Source organism: Trichechus manatus, unplaced genomic scaffold (genome assembly GCF_000243295.1).
Source record: "Trichechus manatus latirostris isolate Lorelei unplaced genomic scaffold, TriManLat1.0 scaffold00080, whole genome shotgun sequence".
NCBI lineage: Eukaryota > Metazoa > Chordata > Mammalia > Sirenia > Trichechidae > Trichechus > Trichechus manatus.
The window spans coordinates 1445422-1461905 of record NW_004444016.1 but is presented as its reverse complement, the minus strand read 5'-3'; the positions used below and the strand labels follow the sequence as shown (position 1 = coordinate 1461905).

At 58.2% G+C, this 16484-nt stretch overlaps 2 protein-coding genes across 4 annotated transcripts in view; one reads left to right on the top strand and one right to left on the bottom strand.

The window, feature by feature from the left end:
- The window catches only part of SLC5A10 (solute carrier family 5 member 10), an 84407-nt gene extending 77194 nt beyond the window's left edge, over positions 1–7213 (top strand). For all 3 annotated transcript variants that reach the window (XM_004380991.2, XM_004380992.2, XM_004380990.2), the window contains 5 exons: positions 2254–2404; positions 6003–6171; positions 6347–6562; positions 6822–6879; positions 6987–7213. In XM_004380991.2, coding sequence (XP_004381048.1) covers positions 2254–2404; positions 6003–6171; positions 6347–6562; positions 6822–6879; positions 6987–7093 — 701 coding nt within the window. In that variant the 3' untranslated portion in view covers positions 7094–7213. The remainder of the gene's footprint in view (positions 1–2253; positions 2405–6002; positions 6172–6346; positions 6563–6821; positions 6880–6986) is intronic.
- A 64-nt stretch (positions 7214–7277) lies between these two features.
- Positions 7278–16484, bottom strand: part of GRAP (GRB2 related adaptor protein) — a 30021-nt gene continuing 20814 nt past the window's right edge. Inside the window, exons 4-5 of the mRNA XM_004380989.3 lie at positions 10612–10780; positions 7278–8764 (exon numbers count right to left, since the gene is read on the bottom strand). Coding sequence (XP_004381046.1) covers positions 8579–8764; positions 10612–10780 — 355 coding nt within the window. The 3' untranslated portion in view covers positions 7278–8578. The remainder of the gene's footprint in view (positions 8765–10611; positions 10781–16484) is intronic.

The following is a 16484-nucleotide window of genomic DNA, read 5'->3' as shown; positions in this document are numbered from 1 at the left end:
CATCCCCATTTTAAAGATGAGGAAACTGAGACCCAGAGATGTTGATTTTGGCTATGGTCACGTGGCAAGTAAGCTGCAAAGCTGAAATTTGAACCTGGACATTCTGGCCCCAGAGCCTGCCTCTAGACTTCATGCTTCAAAATCTCTCAGGAAAGGCTGCCCACTTTTGTTACATGCCTCCTATGTGCCAGGCCCTTTTACAAACTGCCTCTCATTTAATGCTGTCAGGTAGACTTATTAGCTCCATTTTACAGATGTCCCCATTGAGGCACAGAGAGGGAAAGTGACTCAGGCACCCAGAGTGACTGAGACTCAAACCAAGTCTGTGTGGCCCCAGAGCCCATTGCTTGCTCTGCAGGAATCAGGAGCTGAAGCCCCCACCCTTGTATCCTCAGTCATGAGCCCCTGCCTTCACCTCAGGCACTGCTGGGTCTATGGGGGGAGCCATGGGGTCTTGGTATTTTCCATGTTTCCCACGGCAGCAACAGCCTTGCATGCAGGGGGTGTGCAAGCAGGAGCAATGTGGCAGGGTATGTGGATGACCTTGCCATAAGCAAAAAAGAGGGAGGGAACTCTCGAAGGCCTTTTACAGCCCCAGGTTCTCATCTTGAGGTCTGCAGACCCTTGTGTTTTGCCTGGCTTCCCTCCTTTGGCCTCCCCTGTGGAAGCTTCCTGTCCCCTGGGAGATCTAGGGGCAGACAGCCTCCTCCCACCCCACCCCTGCCCTTCCTTACTGTCCATCCTCCTGTACAGCCAAGGCCCAGCTAACGTGAGTGCCTGGAGCTGGGATCAGATCTTGGCTCTGCCATTTGCTGGCGGAGCTATTTGGGGGACATCACCTCCCTGCTCAGGTCCTCAGTGTTCTCATTTGTAAGTTGGCGATAATGACACCTACCCACCCCTCAGCATTGTTGCTGGGATTAAACTTAATAAGTGCCCGATGCGAGGTTTGGCAACACTGTGGGTTCCCCACTCTGGGCCCCGCCTTCCTCTTCTGTTCTGGGGAGACTCTGTAAGCCCCCAGCACTGACACCCAGCAGTCATTGAATGAATGGCCTGAACCACAATCCCTCTCTAGGCCTGAGCTCCTCATCTAAGAAATGGGTAGACTCAGCACAGATTCAATCCATCTCCCTGAGCAAGAGAAAGAAAGTGGAAAAATATTTTGGGGAGAACCGTGGTGTAACTCAGTCTCCCTTGGCCCTTGGCCCAGTCAGTCTAAAAAGTGGAGAGAGGCCCATGGGATGCCTGGAGTCACATAGCAGGTCAAATGCAAGGTCAGGAGGAGAAGTCATCTTCAAGGCTGAATCCATGGGAAGGGGGTCCGCTTCAGGCTTATGTTGGTGGTGGTGGGGGATAGAGGGGCAGGTAGTCTGCAGGGGTGGAGGAGGGACTGAAGTGCTTGAAGGGAAAGTACTGGAGACAAACTGAAACCAGGCCCAAAGACCAGCCACCCAGCCCTGAGATGAGAGTCAAGCATCCTTCCCCTCCTCCAGCCCCCACCCACAGCCCCCCTCTAGCTCATGACTCCCAGAGACTTTGCACAGCAGTACTTTCCTGCCCACCTCCATGGGGACTCTCACTGTTTTCAGCAAATCACCAGTGAACTTTTTCTCCCCTCTGGTGACCTTATTGCCTCTTCCGTAACAGCGTAAAAGAGAAAGGGTGTTCACTCTGCAAGCTGGGGCCCCCCATGCCAGGAGAGACTGGGCTTCTGGGGGCTGGGGCGAGGCATGTGCCCTGCCCAGGGCTGACCTCTGAGCAGATAGCCCTGCCCCAGGCCTTTCCCCTTGCCTCCCCCAGTAAAGCCTGCTGTGAGTCCCTGGGCACTTCTCATCCCCTCTCTGAGCCTCCATTTCTTCTTCTGTGAAAGAGTTAGTAATTCTTCCATCAAATGAGGTCATGGCCGTGAAAGTGCTTTGTCAACCGCGAGGTGCTTTAGAAATGAGAGGGCTGAGATGAACATCAACAACAGTGCTGGTAATTATGATGATTACTACTATTGCCGGCAAGCCTCAGGCCCAGGCAGCAGACTCTGAAGGCAGGCTCGGCCTCCCTAGCCTCCTGCCTTTGGGTCTCCCCCACCCTACCTCAGACATCCTCAGCCTCCCCCGATCTCTGCCCTCAGAACGATCTAGCCAGCTCAGCCTCAGGCACAGTGCAGATGGTGAGGCCTTCCTGGGCTTGGGCGGGCTCACGGGGCGTGCCGGGGATGGGGCAGACAGGGTTATGGCAGCCCTCCCACCCTTACAGGTCTGCGGGGGCTGATGATTGCAGTGATGATGGCTGCACTCATGTCGTCACTGACCTCCATCTTCAACAGCAGTAGCACACTCTTCACCATGGATATCTGGCGGCAGCTGCGGCCCCGTGCTGGCGAGCAGGAGCTGTTGCTGGTGGGACGGTATGGTTGGCAGGTGCTGGGACACTGGGTGGTGAGGCCCTACCAGTAGCAGGCTTTGAGGGCTGGTAGGAGTTTGCCAGTTGGAGAAGGGAAGATGCCAGGAAAGAGGGCCGAGAAGAAGCCAAAATAGCCTGTTGGCCTCCCAAATTCCTCTCTTGCCCACCCCTTCGCAAAGGGCCATGGGCCATAGACCTCATCTTTGATGCATCTCTTACCCTGGGCTGGGCTCCCTCTGCTAGGGCCAGTCACCCCCACTCCACTCATCCCAGAGATCTGTCTGCCCAAAACTGAGCCTTTTACCCTCCTGATAGTTCCCAGCTGTCCCAAAGAGGTCCCTGGAGCCAGCACTTATCGTTCAGGACGTATTGCCCCTCAGGCCTCCATGCTCCTGCCTGTTTCAGTGACTCACCCTAATCATTCTAGACTCTGCCCAAGGGACCCCTCCTCCATGAAGCCCTCCCTGATAGCCCCTGAAGAGGAAAAAGCCCCTCTCCCCTCTGTGCCTTCAAGGGATGATGCCAGATCCCTTCAGCAGCAAATGTGGCCCTTCAGGTCTAACTTTGCTCCCTGACACCCTACCCCACCAGGCTGGGTGCTTGGTGAGGACAGGAGCTGTCAGGTGGCTCATCCCTCCACCCCAGCCCCTGGAGCCTAGGCCCCTGGAGCCCTCTTTGGGTGGGCTGGGGAATGGCTCCTATCTCCCCTGTGCCTGCAGACCCCACTCTGCTTGTAGAGGGCCAGCCCTGGTGTTGGTTAGCCGCCCTTGGGTGCTCTAGATGCTGTCCTAGGCATGCAAAGCAGCTGTGCTGTGCTGGGAGAGCCCTGTTGGGACACGCCAGTCAGCGGGCAGCATGAGCTCATCTGCATACTCCTCCAGAACCAGAAGCCTCTTGTTCCACCACACAGGATGCTTGTGTGTCCCGTGTCTCTAGCTCCTGTCAGGCGGTTCCCTGCCCTCCCCAGTGGCTACTGGCCCAGGAGAGCCACCACTCTGTGACCTACGGCCACTCCTGTGTCGATAGACCCTCTCAGCCCCTCCCTGCTTTAGCACTCCAGGAGCTGGGCCCTGGACTCCTGCTCCCCTCAACCAGTGCCAGGCACTGCTTCCTCCAAGGAGCACTGCTGTCTAGACATGCCCCATCCAGTGAGGGCCTTGACCCTCCGGCTCCTGGTAGTGCTTGCTCAGTGGCCCTCCACCCCACCTCCCAGAAGCAGGCTTCTTCCCTGCGCCTTCCCAAGCCCAAGGTTCCTGAGCTGGCCCCCACCATGGGAGTTCATTCACCCAGCTGCTACACCCTTGACCCTCCTTCCCACCTCTTCCACAAGCCAAAGCCCCCCAGGCTCCACCAGCCTGGTCCTCAAACCCCCGTGGGCATGGCAAAGGCTATGTGGTTCTGAGTGAGTCTCTCTCCCTCTCTGGGCCCCAGTTCCCTCATCTGCCAGTCCAGTGGAGGAGGAAGGGCTGGGTTGGGTGGGGTTCAGTTCTGCTACCTCTCCCTTTTGAAGCACTGGGAAAACCCCCAGCACCTCCAGCCACTGAGACGCCTGTTCAGCCTCTTTCTGCCTAAAGCACTACCAGTCAAGCCGTGCTTCCTAAGCCTGTGGGTCCTGCTCTCTGGTGGGCTAGCATGACCAAGCCTGGCTGCACAGAGAGAGGGGCAGAGGAGAGGGCAGTAGAGCAGGACGGAAGGTCTGGGAGAAGGCCGTTCTAGGGAGTGGCAGGGGCATGCTGGTGACCCTGAGGGTCTTGTCATGGTGGGGAGGTCTGAGGAGTGTCCAGGTCCAGGGGCAGGGATGGTCTCACCATGAGGGCTCTGATCTCTGCTCACCCAGGCCCACACCCCTCCTTTGGCACCTTCATCCCCCTCCCCTGTCATCTTCCCTGGCTTGTTATTTGACAGCACACAGCGCCGAGGGCCTCCTAAGGACCCTGCACTGAGCTGGGAGACATGGGCCTAGACAGAACTCAGAGCCCCCTGCCTAGGGGGACAGTAAAAGGGTCACTGATCCTGAGTCCGTGTAGGAGGGAGGGGCAGGCTCAGGGAAGGCTTCCTGGAGGAGGGAGCCTGTGAGCCCTGCCGTGGAGGCGAGCAGTGGAGAAGTTGGAGACATTCCAGGCAGAAGGGACAGCCATGCAGAGACTGAGTCTTGAGGTGGTCTGATTGTTCTTGTGGCTGGAGGGTGATGCGTGAGCAAGGAGGCAAGAGGCAGGGCTGGGCTGGGCTGGGCAGCTGGTGGTGGGCCAACCATGCAGGGGCTGGGCTGCTTCTGGGGTCTCTGCGGCAGCCTGACTGGGGGTTGAGTTAGGGAGGAGATCCTAGAGGGCAGTAAGGAAGGAGGGCCACAGCTGGCTGGGGTGGGGGCCCAGGCTCTGGCAGGGAAGTGCTGAGTCTGCCTTTGGACAGTGGGCGTGTGTGGAGGGCTGATGGGACGGGCATAATGGAGGCCTGCCCATGCCTTTGAAGAGGGCAGCACCCGCCTGCCTGCCCGCCCACCAGGCTAAGGCTTAATTAGCCTTAGTCTAGTGATACCTCCTTCCTCCACCCTCTCCCTTGGGCCTGGAAGGGAAGAAAGTCTGGCGAGTGGGAAGGAGGACCCACTCCAGAGGACATACAGGCTCTGCTGTCCCTGCCATTGTGACTGTGGCCCCAGGGATCTCATTCCCCCACCCCACCTCAGGGATGAGGGATACCCACTGACCCAGGAGGTAGAGGAGAGGGCACTCAGCCAGGGAGGAGCAGATGGGGCAGAGGACTTATCCCCTTAGCTGGTCCCACACTTCTCCGAGGCTCTGGGAAGCCATCCTGGATTGGGGGCTTCCCCTGGGCTCCCTTGGCCTGGCTCTGAGCACAGGCTCATCTGCTTTCTTGCCTTGACTCTGAGTGCTGGCTAGGCCCAAGCCGATTGTCGCCATCGGGGCCCCAATGCAGGGCCCTCACTCGGGACTCTGGCTTGTTGTGGGAATGAGCGTGTGAAGCCCTCTGTGAAGGGCTCTGCCTAGCAGAGTGCAGGCAAGAGCTGAAAAGAGGGGAGGGGGCTCGGCTGTGCAGCAGGGAGCCCAGTTTCGAACCCAAGCCCAGGCCGTGCATCAAGCCCTGAGCCAACCTCAAAGGGTGAGGAGCTGGAGGATCTGGCAAGGCCCAGCTCACAGAGGCTTGGCATCCTGAGGAGGGCTGTGCTGAAACAGTGAGAGGGCTGGTCTGGCCTGGATGGAGGGCAGCAAGGCGTCATTCCTCCGCTGAATGCTTATGGAGCACTTGCTGTGTGTCCAGGAAAGCTCCTCCCTCCTGGTGCTTCCTGTCGGGAGTTGAGACAGACCCCAAACAAGGAAACACACATATGAACTCGCCAGTGGAGGTGGGATGGGTGTCTTGAAGGAGAAGGTAAAGGGAGACCCCAGGGAGGACCAGGGGCCGGGCCTGCAGGCAGCGGGGAGCAGTGGTCAGGGACGGGGCAGGCTGGCCAGGCCAGGGTGAGGTGCTCTCTTGGGCCAGAGGCAGGTGGCCCGGGACAGAGTGGAGGGCATGACTTGGTGGCTAGGGAAAGCTTGGGGGTGGAGGAAGGCCCCAAGCGGCCCACAGCCCTGCCCCTGCCCCAGGCTGGTCATCGTGGTGCTCATCGGCGTGAGCGTGGCCTGGATCCCCATCCTGCAGGGCTCCAACAGCGGGCAGCTTTTCATCTACATGCAGTCAGTGACCAGCTCCCTCGCCCCCCCAGTGGCTGCAGTGTTTGTCCTGGGCATCTTCTGGCGGCGTGCCAATGAGCAGGTGGGGAATGTGGGGCCGGAGGCAGGATGGGACGTGGGTTGCCTGCCCAGTCAGCGGTGAGGCCTCCCAGCCTCTCCCTCCCATGTGCTCCGCTTATTCATGTCCCCCCTGCCTACGCATGGAGGGGACCCTAGTCTTCCTCACCTGACCCACCTGCCCTGCCTCCTTCTCACAGGGGGCCTTCTGGGGCCTGATGGTGGGGCTGGCTGTGGGCGCCGGGCGTATGGTCCTGGAGTTCCTGCACCCGGCTCCACCCTGCGGTGCCCCGGATGTGCAGCCAGCCCTCCTCGGTAGCATCCACTACCTGCACTTCGCTGTCGCCCTGTTTGTGCTCAGCAGCGCTGTGGTGGTGTCTGGGAGCCTGCTGACTCCAGCTCCCCAGGGAGCTCAGGTGAGCTTGCCTGCCCTGGCCCCTGCCCTTTGAGCTTCTCATGGGTCATGTCTGTGCTTGACTCCAACTCCTCACCCTAAATGCTCAGTTTCTGACTCTGGTCCCATTCTGACCCCTGACACTCTCTGTTCAAGACTTTTCTAGCCCTTGGCCTCTAACCCTCTCTGGTGCTGCTGACTCCTATCCCTTTTTGAACTCAGCTGCCATCTTTCTGTCATTGACCCCTGACCCTGTCTGGATCCCCCTGTCCCCCTTGTAGATTGAGAACCTTACCTGGTGGACCCTGTCTCAAACCCTGCCCTTGGGAGGCAAAGCAGGTCAGTGCCAGACCCTGGGTGCGCCTTCTCCCTCCCCCCTGGGGCTGGAGACACCAGGTGCAGACCTGTCCCCGTCATTTGTCCCTCCTCCTCTCCAACCCCTCCAGGTGACGGCCAAACGCCCCAGAAGCAAGCTTTCTGGGCCCGTGTCTGTGGCTTCAACGCCATACTCCTCATGTGTGTCAACATCTTCTTCTACGCCTACTTTGCCTGACACCACCACCAGGGCAAGCAGGCTGGAGCCTAGCCCCCAGGGTTAGGGGCCCCAGAGTGTGCAGGGCCACTCCCTTCCCTAATGAGGGACTGAGGCCCCTTGAGGCCACACAGTAGGCCACTGCCTGGGTCCTGGCCAAGCCAGCCAAGCAGGATCCTGAAAAATTGGGGGGGGGGGGTAGGGGGTGGCAGGGGTAGCAAAAGAACTGATCTTTCAAAATAGCACCAAGGTAGTCATGATTGGAAAGAAAATGAGTTTTCTAATGAGCATCCTGATACTTTTATTTTGACACGTGGGCCCAGGGCAAGAGCAATAGCATTTCGCAGAGTTCAGGGCTCTAATGGTCTTGGGCCAGCTCTAGGGCTGCAGCCCGGGCAGGACCAAGGGAGAGACAGAGTACCTACAACACAGGGCCCCACTCAAGAAACTGCAGCAGCTCTGCCCTCCAACTCGCCTGCTTCCTGCTGCCAGAGGACCCTCACCACCCTCCCTAGCTCCTTCCCTTGCTCAAGAGCCCTCTGTGGCTCCCTATTACCTCCCTAGCAGCCTGGTGCTGGAAGCCCTGTACAAGCCCCACCGCATTGTCCCTGCTCCCGGAGGTGCCCAGGTTCAGGGCAGGCCCTGCTCCCACTCCCCTACTGGTGGCACATGCCATTGGGACCCCCATCTTTCCACCAGCTGTGCCCACACCTGGAATACTTGTCCCTTTTTGGATCCTTTGGGACCCCCACAATCCAGCTGTATTTTCTACCTGAGCTTCCCATGAGCCCCAATGAACCAGAACCTCTGCAGCCCAGGTCCCCCACACGGCTGGGTGGGGGGTAGGTCATGTCCCTTAGAAGCCCTTCTAACCTGTCAGGGGCAGAATGGTGTGGGTTGGGGGCAGCATGCCCACCTGTCCTCAGGGACTCCAGCTGCTCTCAAGTGTCTGTGGTGGGGGCAGGGTTGGGGTGCCCAGGTGGAGCCCAGAGATGAGGGGCTGCCGAGTAGCCTGTCCCCACCTGCAAGTCAAGTTCTATAGCCTGCAGCCCCCTTGGTTGGCCTCAGCCCCTACAACTCAAGGGGCTTTTTGAGGAAGGGTCAGGCAGGCCCCACAGGTGGTCAGTCTATGGTGAACCCACCCCCCAGCCCAGAGTTCCTTGGGTCAAGCCCACAATAGTGCCAAACTAAGAGTCCTCAACCCTCTCTGTGGAGGGGTGCATTGACAGGATGGGGGGGGGGATCTGCCTACCCATTCCGTGATGTCACACAGCTGGGGTCACTGGGAGGGAGCCGGGCAGGAGGTCCCTCAAGCGGGTAGTGTTGGGGGGCTAGGGCTTGTGGTGAAGTGGCCAGGAGTCAGGAGTCCCAATCCAGCCCAGCCCCCTGCTGAGCCCTGTGTGGCCCAGGCAGGTGGCAATGTTCACGGCTCCTCTGGGCCTCAGTTTCTCCTGTGAAATGGGCCTGTTGAGTGGATGTCCCAGCTCTGCCCCAGAAGCCCAGCTGTCACAGGTGTATGGGCTGCACGTAGCTCCGTGGGAAGAAGCCAACGCGCCCAGAGAGCTGGCCCCGCCACCAGTGAGGGTCCAGGCGCTCTAGTACCTCGATGATGTCACCACGGCGGAAGCTGATCTGCGAGGGGTCCTGGGCCGCGAAGTCAAACTGGGCCTGGGCAAAGCAGGCCTGGGAGGACTGCAAAGAGAGGAGGGGTGGGTCAGTGGGACCACGCCCAGGTCCCCCCGCCCCCTGCCACTTCCCGGCTGGCCCCTTCACAGGCCATGGCCAGCAGTCTCCTTTCCGAGACTCCACAAAGAAAAGTGAGCAGGGGAGGGCCTTCAAGGCAGAATCAAGATGAACACTGGGCCTGAGGTTCTGCAGGCCTCCTGTTGGCCACCCCCTGCACGTCTGCCCACAGGCACCGCTTCTATGCGAACACATTGTTCCTGGCAGCCTGACTGGGACCACGTAGCTGCCGGTCAGGTGCTCAGGGCAGCACTTCGGGGAGGTCTGTGTTCTCTGGGGCCTCACGTCCCTGGCTGTGCAGCCACCATGGCTGTCTTTGACTCAAGGCCGCTGGCCATAGGAAGGACGCTAGTAAACTGTTGGACGAGGTGAAGCTGAAGGATGTTTGCTGCTGCTGCCCCTGGCCGGGCTTTGAGGGGAAGGGCTGTCACTTTGAGCTGTTCCGGGCTCTCAAGCCTGGGTGCGTGTCCTATCTGTCCTTGAGTGTGATCATGGGTAAGTCCCTGCTCTTTGTGGGACTCAGTTTCCCCACGTGGGCTGCAGCTCTCCACAGCCGCAAGCTGCCAGGATCTCCACTGTGAGCCTGAGGAGCCTGGTCCAGGTTGGGCGATAGGATCAGCAGAGAGGCCATAATTAGTGGTTCTCTGCCCAGGAAGGGGGAGGCGTCTTGGTACCAGGGAGCTGAGCCAGCTCTGGAGTCGCCCACAGGGTGGGTGACCCCAAGGCCCAGGCCAGAGTGAGGCAGTAGGTTTGGGGGACTCTCTGTTAGCCCCCAGCTTCACCACAGCTCCCTCACAGTCCCCAGGGGCAGAGCAGGTCTGTGCCATGGGGGACGGTGCACATCTGGGGGACAGGTCCTGACAGGCCCTGCAGGGAGATTTGGGGCCCAAGTGTCAGGCTCTCCAGGCCTGGGTGCTCACGGTGGCCTCGACCCTCAGGATCAGAGGTTGCACTAATGGGATCTCTGGAGGCGCAGTGTTTGACAGTCCTGGCACATTTGACAGAGGGGAAACTGAGGTCCAGTGGGGGAGGACTGCCTCTAAGGTCGCACAGCAAAGTGGCAAGGTGGGGGCAGGTAGACAGGCAGCTTCTCTGTGGAGGTCAGCCCCTCCCAAGCCCCAGGCCATGCCATACTCCCTAGACCCTCCCAGGTTTTGATCTCCAGCCCCAGGCCTTGCTGACACCACCAAGACAAGCAGCCTGTTGGGGTTAATCACCCCATGGGCTGGCATTGTCACCCTGATGAGAGTGGGAGCTGGTCCTTGGGCCATAATGACAGGGCTGGCTAGCAAATTGCTGTGGTTGTGAGGATGGGGCAGATGGGCCACCCCGCCCTAGACCCAGCCAGGGCCCCGCCCATGAGCACTCACACCCTACCCAGGCCCTGCTCCTCAGGAGGAGGCACCAGGACTAAGTCTACCAGCACGTCATGTCACTATCTGAGCCTCAGTTTCCTCACCTGTACAGTGGGCACAGTGAGGCTCCCAGAGTACAGAACCCAGCTCGGTGCATGGTCTTGGTAAGCTCAGGGTTGTCAGTTCCCTCCTTTGTTCAACACACACGGTTATTGAGCACTTAGTGAGTGCCACATACTATCAAGAGAGCTGAGAACAAGCCAGACACAATTTGCCTCATGGAACTTCCATTCTGTCCCATCATTTTCCCTCTTCTCCTTTCCCACCCTGTGAACTCTGGAGCCTGGGCTGGACCGCTCCTCCTCCTGCAGCCCCAGCTGCTGAGGAAGGAAGATTGGCCTGAGCCTGGGCACCCACCTGCCCCACCACCTACCCACCTACCTCAAGCAGGGCCTTCTCGTCCCGCAGGAAGATCTGCTGCTTCTTGGCGATGGTGGTGGTGCGGTAGAAGTCAACCAGCTCATTGAGGGAGTTGAACTTCTCCTCCCACAGGAAGTACTTCCCTGAGGCCTCCCGTAGCACCTTGAAATGCTGCACCTGGTCTCCGTAGCTGGGGACAAGGACCAGGCTGCCTCAGATGGACCCAGTGCCTCTCCCAGTGCCCACACAGCCCCAGATCCCCAGAGTCTCATGCCTCACCACCACCTGGAAGCAGGCCTCTTTCAGACCTGGGGTCAGGCTACAGTGCAGCTAGGGAGGGCAGGGAGGGTGGGCCCGAGACTCCACTGGCTGGCCTGATCTGAGACCTGGTTCACACCCCTGGCAGAGGAGGATGGCTGTGGACCAGGCCACTGACTTGGCTGCTTTCTTGCTGTATAACTTCATCTCACTAGACCTCAACCTGGAAAATGCTGACTATGGTTTATTTGCAACAGCAAATGGGCAACTCGGAGAGTAGGATTTGGACAGCATCTCCACTCACGTTTCTTCGACATCCCCCTCAGCCCATACATTTTCCCTCCCCTACCCCCTCACTGCCCCCAGATCCCTTGGAGAGCAAGTTCTAAGAGTGTCCTGCTGCGGAGAGTGAGGGGAGCTCAGCCATGGTGGATGTTTCATGTCAAGAACCTTGTGTGGCCCCATTGTCCCCCAGGGTAAAATGTTGGCCTCAGACTGAGGATTTGGCCCTGATGATGTGTTCAGCATCATAGCCTTCCTCTACTCTGTGATTCAGTCAATGGACCCCCTTCCTCCCCACCTCCCAGTGTTTGCCCAGGCCATGGTCCCTGCTGAGAACAATCTTTCTAGTACCTTCTAGGTCATCTGAGGGGACAGCCTGGCTTCCCACAACAGGACAGGCCCTTCAGGACTGGACTGGAAGTGGTGCCATGTGGGTTGGGACACAGCCATTATGCCCCCTCCCTCCTGCGGGGTGGCTGGTCTGCCTCACGGCCCAGGAGGAGCTAACTGAATCCTTTGTATGGTGGGGGAAACTGAGGCCCAGAGCATAGCCATGAGTTGCCTGGAGTCACAGGAAGAAGGGTGGAGCCGGGGCCAAACCTGAGTGATGCTCCTCGTTGGTGATCATTTACGACAGTAGCAGTGCTAATCCTTCTCACTGTGATGCTAGTCCTGCACAGATTACGTTGCTTCAAGTCCAGTCCTCCGCTAGGCTGCTTTCTGGGCTTGCCTCCCTCCTCACCCTCCCACCAAGGCCAAACTGGCTAGACCCACAGCCCAGCTCACTCTCTTCAGCCTTAGTGACTTCTGTATCAGGGATGGGGCATGGCAAGGGAGGCCCGGGGCTCTGGAGGCTGCAGTGCCAGTCAGTGGGCCACTCTGGGCCACCTGGCTGGGCTGGGGCTGTGGGGAGCAGTGGCCCATGGAGCGGCCTCACTGCCCAACCAGGACAGCACCAGTGTAGGAACACCTGCTTCTCAAGTGCTAATGGAGGGCGTTCCACCAGGCTGGGAGAGCCCGATGGCCGTCAGGGTGGAGATGGCCATTTTGTTCATGTTTGGGCCCAATGAGAACCTATCCCGAATAGAAACTTGATGACAAAAAGCTGCCTCTGGGCTCTAAATCAAAATCTTGTCAAGCCATTCTGGACAGTGTGTGCAGCTGGGGCTCGCCCGAGGCCTGAGTCTGTGGTCCCAGCTGCACAGGCCTGCTGCTCCTCCTCAGCCTATCCTTGTTTGTGGCTAACTTCCTCCACCGTCAGCCCTGGGGCTGGTGTGCTGCCTTGTCAAAGACTTAAGATAAAGATTTGTTCAAGTGTATGTGTGGGGAGCAAAGGAGGGTCCCCCACTCTGCTGGAGTCAAGGGCTGCAAACCACACAGAACATCCCTCTCCACTTCCTAACACACCTCCAGGCCTTTGCACACACTATTTCCTCCAGCTGGAAGGGATTCTTCTTTAGTCAAACTCCTACTCATGCTTCAAGGCCCGGGTAAAATGGCCCATCCTCTGAGAAGCCTTCTCTGAGGCCCACAGTCAGAGTTGGGGATGTCCTGGTCTCTCAACCCTTTGTACAACCTTCTTGTAAACTGTTGTTCCTAATGGGTTGTATACCAGACACTAAATGGGCAGGGAGGCAGCAGTTGGCCCCGGCTTGTACACGTGTAAGTGGGCTCAGCCCAGCTGGGAGAGGCCCAAGCCTCAAGTTTCACTGGGATGCTTTGCCCTTGGAACCCTCTCCTGTGGACCCTGACCCTGGGCTCTCAGCCCGCCAGGGCTCCTGGACCTGAGACGGATGCTGTGATGCCCACCTGCTGCTGCCTCTCAGACTTGTTCCACACTCCAAGGGGAGCCTGTGGCCCTGTGAGCAGTGGAGCAATTGTTCCTGAGCCTGAACATAGATGTCCACATGTGGAACTGAGCAAGGGATCCTGGCACTTCAGGGCTCAGGATCCGAGAGCTCAAGAATGCGTGAATCTGGGAGACCTGTATGTTACCGCCCTCACCTATGCCTGCTCAAGCAGGTGCTCAGAAAATGACAGGTCTTGTCCCCCTCCCATCTGGCCCCATGACTGGTGTTACAAGTAAGAGGAATGGGGCCCACAGCCCTGGCAGCTGTGCTGTGATGCTGCTGTTGTTGATGATACGGGCATCACCCCCCCATGCCCCCCACCCAGTGACTGCCCTATCTGAGGCCAGTGGGGCTCCTCCCCATCAATGACCAACGGCTCAACATCTATCCGGCCTTGGCCCACATTGGGCCCCTCGTCAGGAGGGCCTTTCCCTTTCCTTGCTGGGTCTCAGCCTGGGCCATCCTTGAGGTCTGGACACAGCCCAGCTCGTCAAGAAAGCACTGAGAACCCCTGAGACCAGGGACTACCCTCTGGGACTCTCCAGACTTGGCCCCCCATCCCAGGTCCAGGGGAGCTTTGGGGCATGGCAGCAGGAGAGGACACCTGGAGCTGGGGCATCTGTGTGGTTGTCTGTGTGTATCTGTGTGTGTGACCACGTGTGTCTATCTGGGTGTCTGTGTGTATGTGTGTGCATCTGTGTGTGCCTGTGTCTGGGTGTATCTATGTGTGTGTGTCTGTGTATCTGTGCATGTCCATGTGTGTTTGTGTGTCTTTGTCTTTCTCCACGTCTGATGCATGTTCTGGAATGCTGTGGACATGTGTCTGGGCGTGTCTCTCCCTGCTCTGTGGGGTTGACTGTGTCTGTCTCTGTAAGCAGTGTGGGTGTATTTGTTTCTGTGTCTCACTCCCACACTCGGGGGATGAGGGGCTGGGCAGCTGCTGGGTTGGCAGAAAAGCCCCAGGACCCAGTCAGGCCTGGGGCTGGCAGTATCAAGTCCTGCCCAGTGGGTTTTTCTGGACTGGTGGCAGCGGTAGCCGCAGTGATAGCAAAGGTGACAGTGGCAGCCCGGGGAGGAAAAACAAGGCTGGGGTGAAGGTAGAGGAGAGAGGGAGGACCAGGCTCCCCTCCTGGCCTGCCAGAAGGGGTCCCAAGACCCCCAAGTGCCCCAGCCAGGGCCTGTGGACCCACCTGGTCAGAGACCCAGGTGCTGAATGCCTGCTGGGTGATCTCCACTGGGCAGACCCTCTCTGTCCTCATTTACCCATCTCTGAAAGGGGAGGGACAGAGTCACCGGTATTGCAGCAGCCTGGAAATAGATGCAAACTGACCTGAGGGTGGGCAGGGGCCAGGGGAGACACTCCTGCTGGGACTTTGGGACTTGGGGCAGGTAGGCAGAAGGACAGACTGGGACTGTCAGGTCCTAAAGGGCCATGAGCACTGCTCGGCTGCTCCTGGCTGTGTGGCCTTGGGCAAGTCACTGCACCTCTCTGGGCTTTGGTTCCTTATCTGCAAACTGGGCCCCTAGCGATCATGCAGTCTCCAGTCTCCCTCACTTCTTTCCAGCCTTTGCTGTGAGTCCTTCTCAGGCTCCTCCTCTCCCTCCCTATCCCCTGCTCATTTTCTCCAAAACTTTTATCATCTTCCAAGATTTTATATAATTTACTGTTTGCTGTCTGTTACCCCTGTAGAATGTGGGCCTCAAGGACAGGAGCTCTGCTGTATTTTGTTGGCGGTTGAATGGCGGGAAGGGCTAGCGCGGTTGATGCGTAGCGGCTTTGCTGACTACACAGGCAGAGCAAACACGTGTGTTGACTCATGGACACCTCTGGCATAAAAGAAGCAAACACCTCACTTGAGAACAAGGGCCCAGGTCGAGTGTGGGCGAAGTTACCAAGCCCAGTGCGGCCCAGGCCTGGCCCTGGCTTGCTGGCTGTCAGCTCAGATGTGCTCCCTGAGAGGTGGAAGGGCAGCCCCATGTCAGCTTGTAAAGGGCACTGTTGCTGCGCAAGGCCCATAGACCTTGCCTTTGACAGTTCTATGGGGCTGGCATGTGCCTGCAGAAGCTGCCACATGTTGGGGTGGGCAGAGGTCCCTGAGGGCTGGCCAGTAAGGGATACATACATATCTGCTGAGCCATCCCTTTCCTGCAGCTCTGTGGTGACTATCCCCTCACCGTGCCACAGGTGAGGACATGACAGCCAAGAGCAGGCCAGGGCCAACAGCAAGTGTGAGGCCAAAAAGCCAGGACGAGAGGTAGGTTCCCTTCCCATGCCATTGCCCCTTCTCTAAGAGCCTGGATTCTTGGGGGGCAGTGTTTCAAGGGTCTGGTGGAGGATCCCTGAGCCCTCAGCAGACTGTGTGGCCTTTGGGAGTAATATAATGATAATTACTATAACTGGCATTTGTTGAGCACTTACTGGTGGCACTGTGGTTAAGAGGTCTGCTGCTAACCAAAAGGCTGCAGTTCGAATCCACCAGCCGCTTCTTGGAAACCCTGTGGAGCAGTTCTACCCTGTCCTCTAGGGTCACTGTGAGTCAGAATCAACTTGACAGCAACGGGTTTGGGGTTTTTGGTACTGTGTGCCAGCCACCATCCTAGGTGCTTTCCATTACAGATGAGGAAACAGGCTCAGAGAGTAACCTGCCCAAGGTTAAAAGCTAGTGAGTTAATGGCCCCCTGAGAGATGATAGACCAGTGGTGGGAACAGGACCCAGCAGCCCTGACCCAGCTGTGGAGAAACTGAGGGTCAAGGATGCTACCTGGTGGCGGTGTGTGCAAATCACAGCCACTGAGCCCATGAAGCTCCTGCTGGTTTTAAGACTTGGCCCGTATGCCTCGGGGGGAGGGGTTGAGGGTCATGTATCAGGATTTCTTTGGGTGACAGCCCCAGACCCCTTCCCAGAACAAAATTGGTGCCCAGCCCTCCTCTGCTCAAGAACTGCTCTAGGCTCCTTAGTACTGCCCATCTCCCCTCCTCATCAGACAAATTTTTGTTCTCTACACACACCCCTCATTGCCCACGTCTGGTTGTCTGCACATGCTGTTCCCTGCGCCTGGCATACCTTTTCCTCTCCTTATGTTCTAAACTACTTATGCTTCAGGGCTCACTTCAGATGTCCCCTCCTCCCTGATGCCTTCACTCTGTGGAATGATTCCACTGAATTTCCCTGATGGTTCATTCTTCATGGAGACCCTCTGGGCCAGGCCATGTCTACCTCCCCATCACACTCCTTAGTCTTGACTCTCCCCGTCCCCAGGGCCCTGCACTGTGGCTTACTTACACACAATTTATGCACAATAAATGTGGGAGGCAAAATGCCTTGGGCAAACTCAGGAGGCTGAAGTGTTTAGGTCTGAGTAGATGATGAGCACATGTAGGGACGCATCCACAGGGAGGCCTCCGGAAGAGGGCAGTGCACTGAGGTGCTAGTGGGGGAAGTTCTGGCGGCAGGATTTGTTAGGAGAGGAGGCTGCAACAGTTTTGCCCAGCTCAGGCTCCTG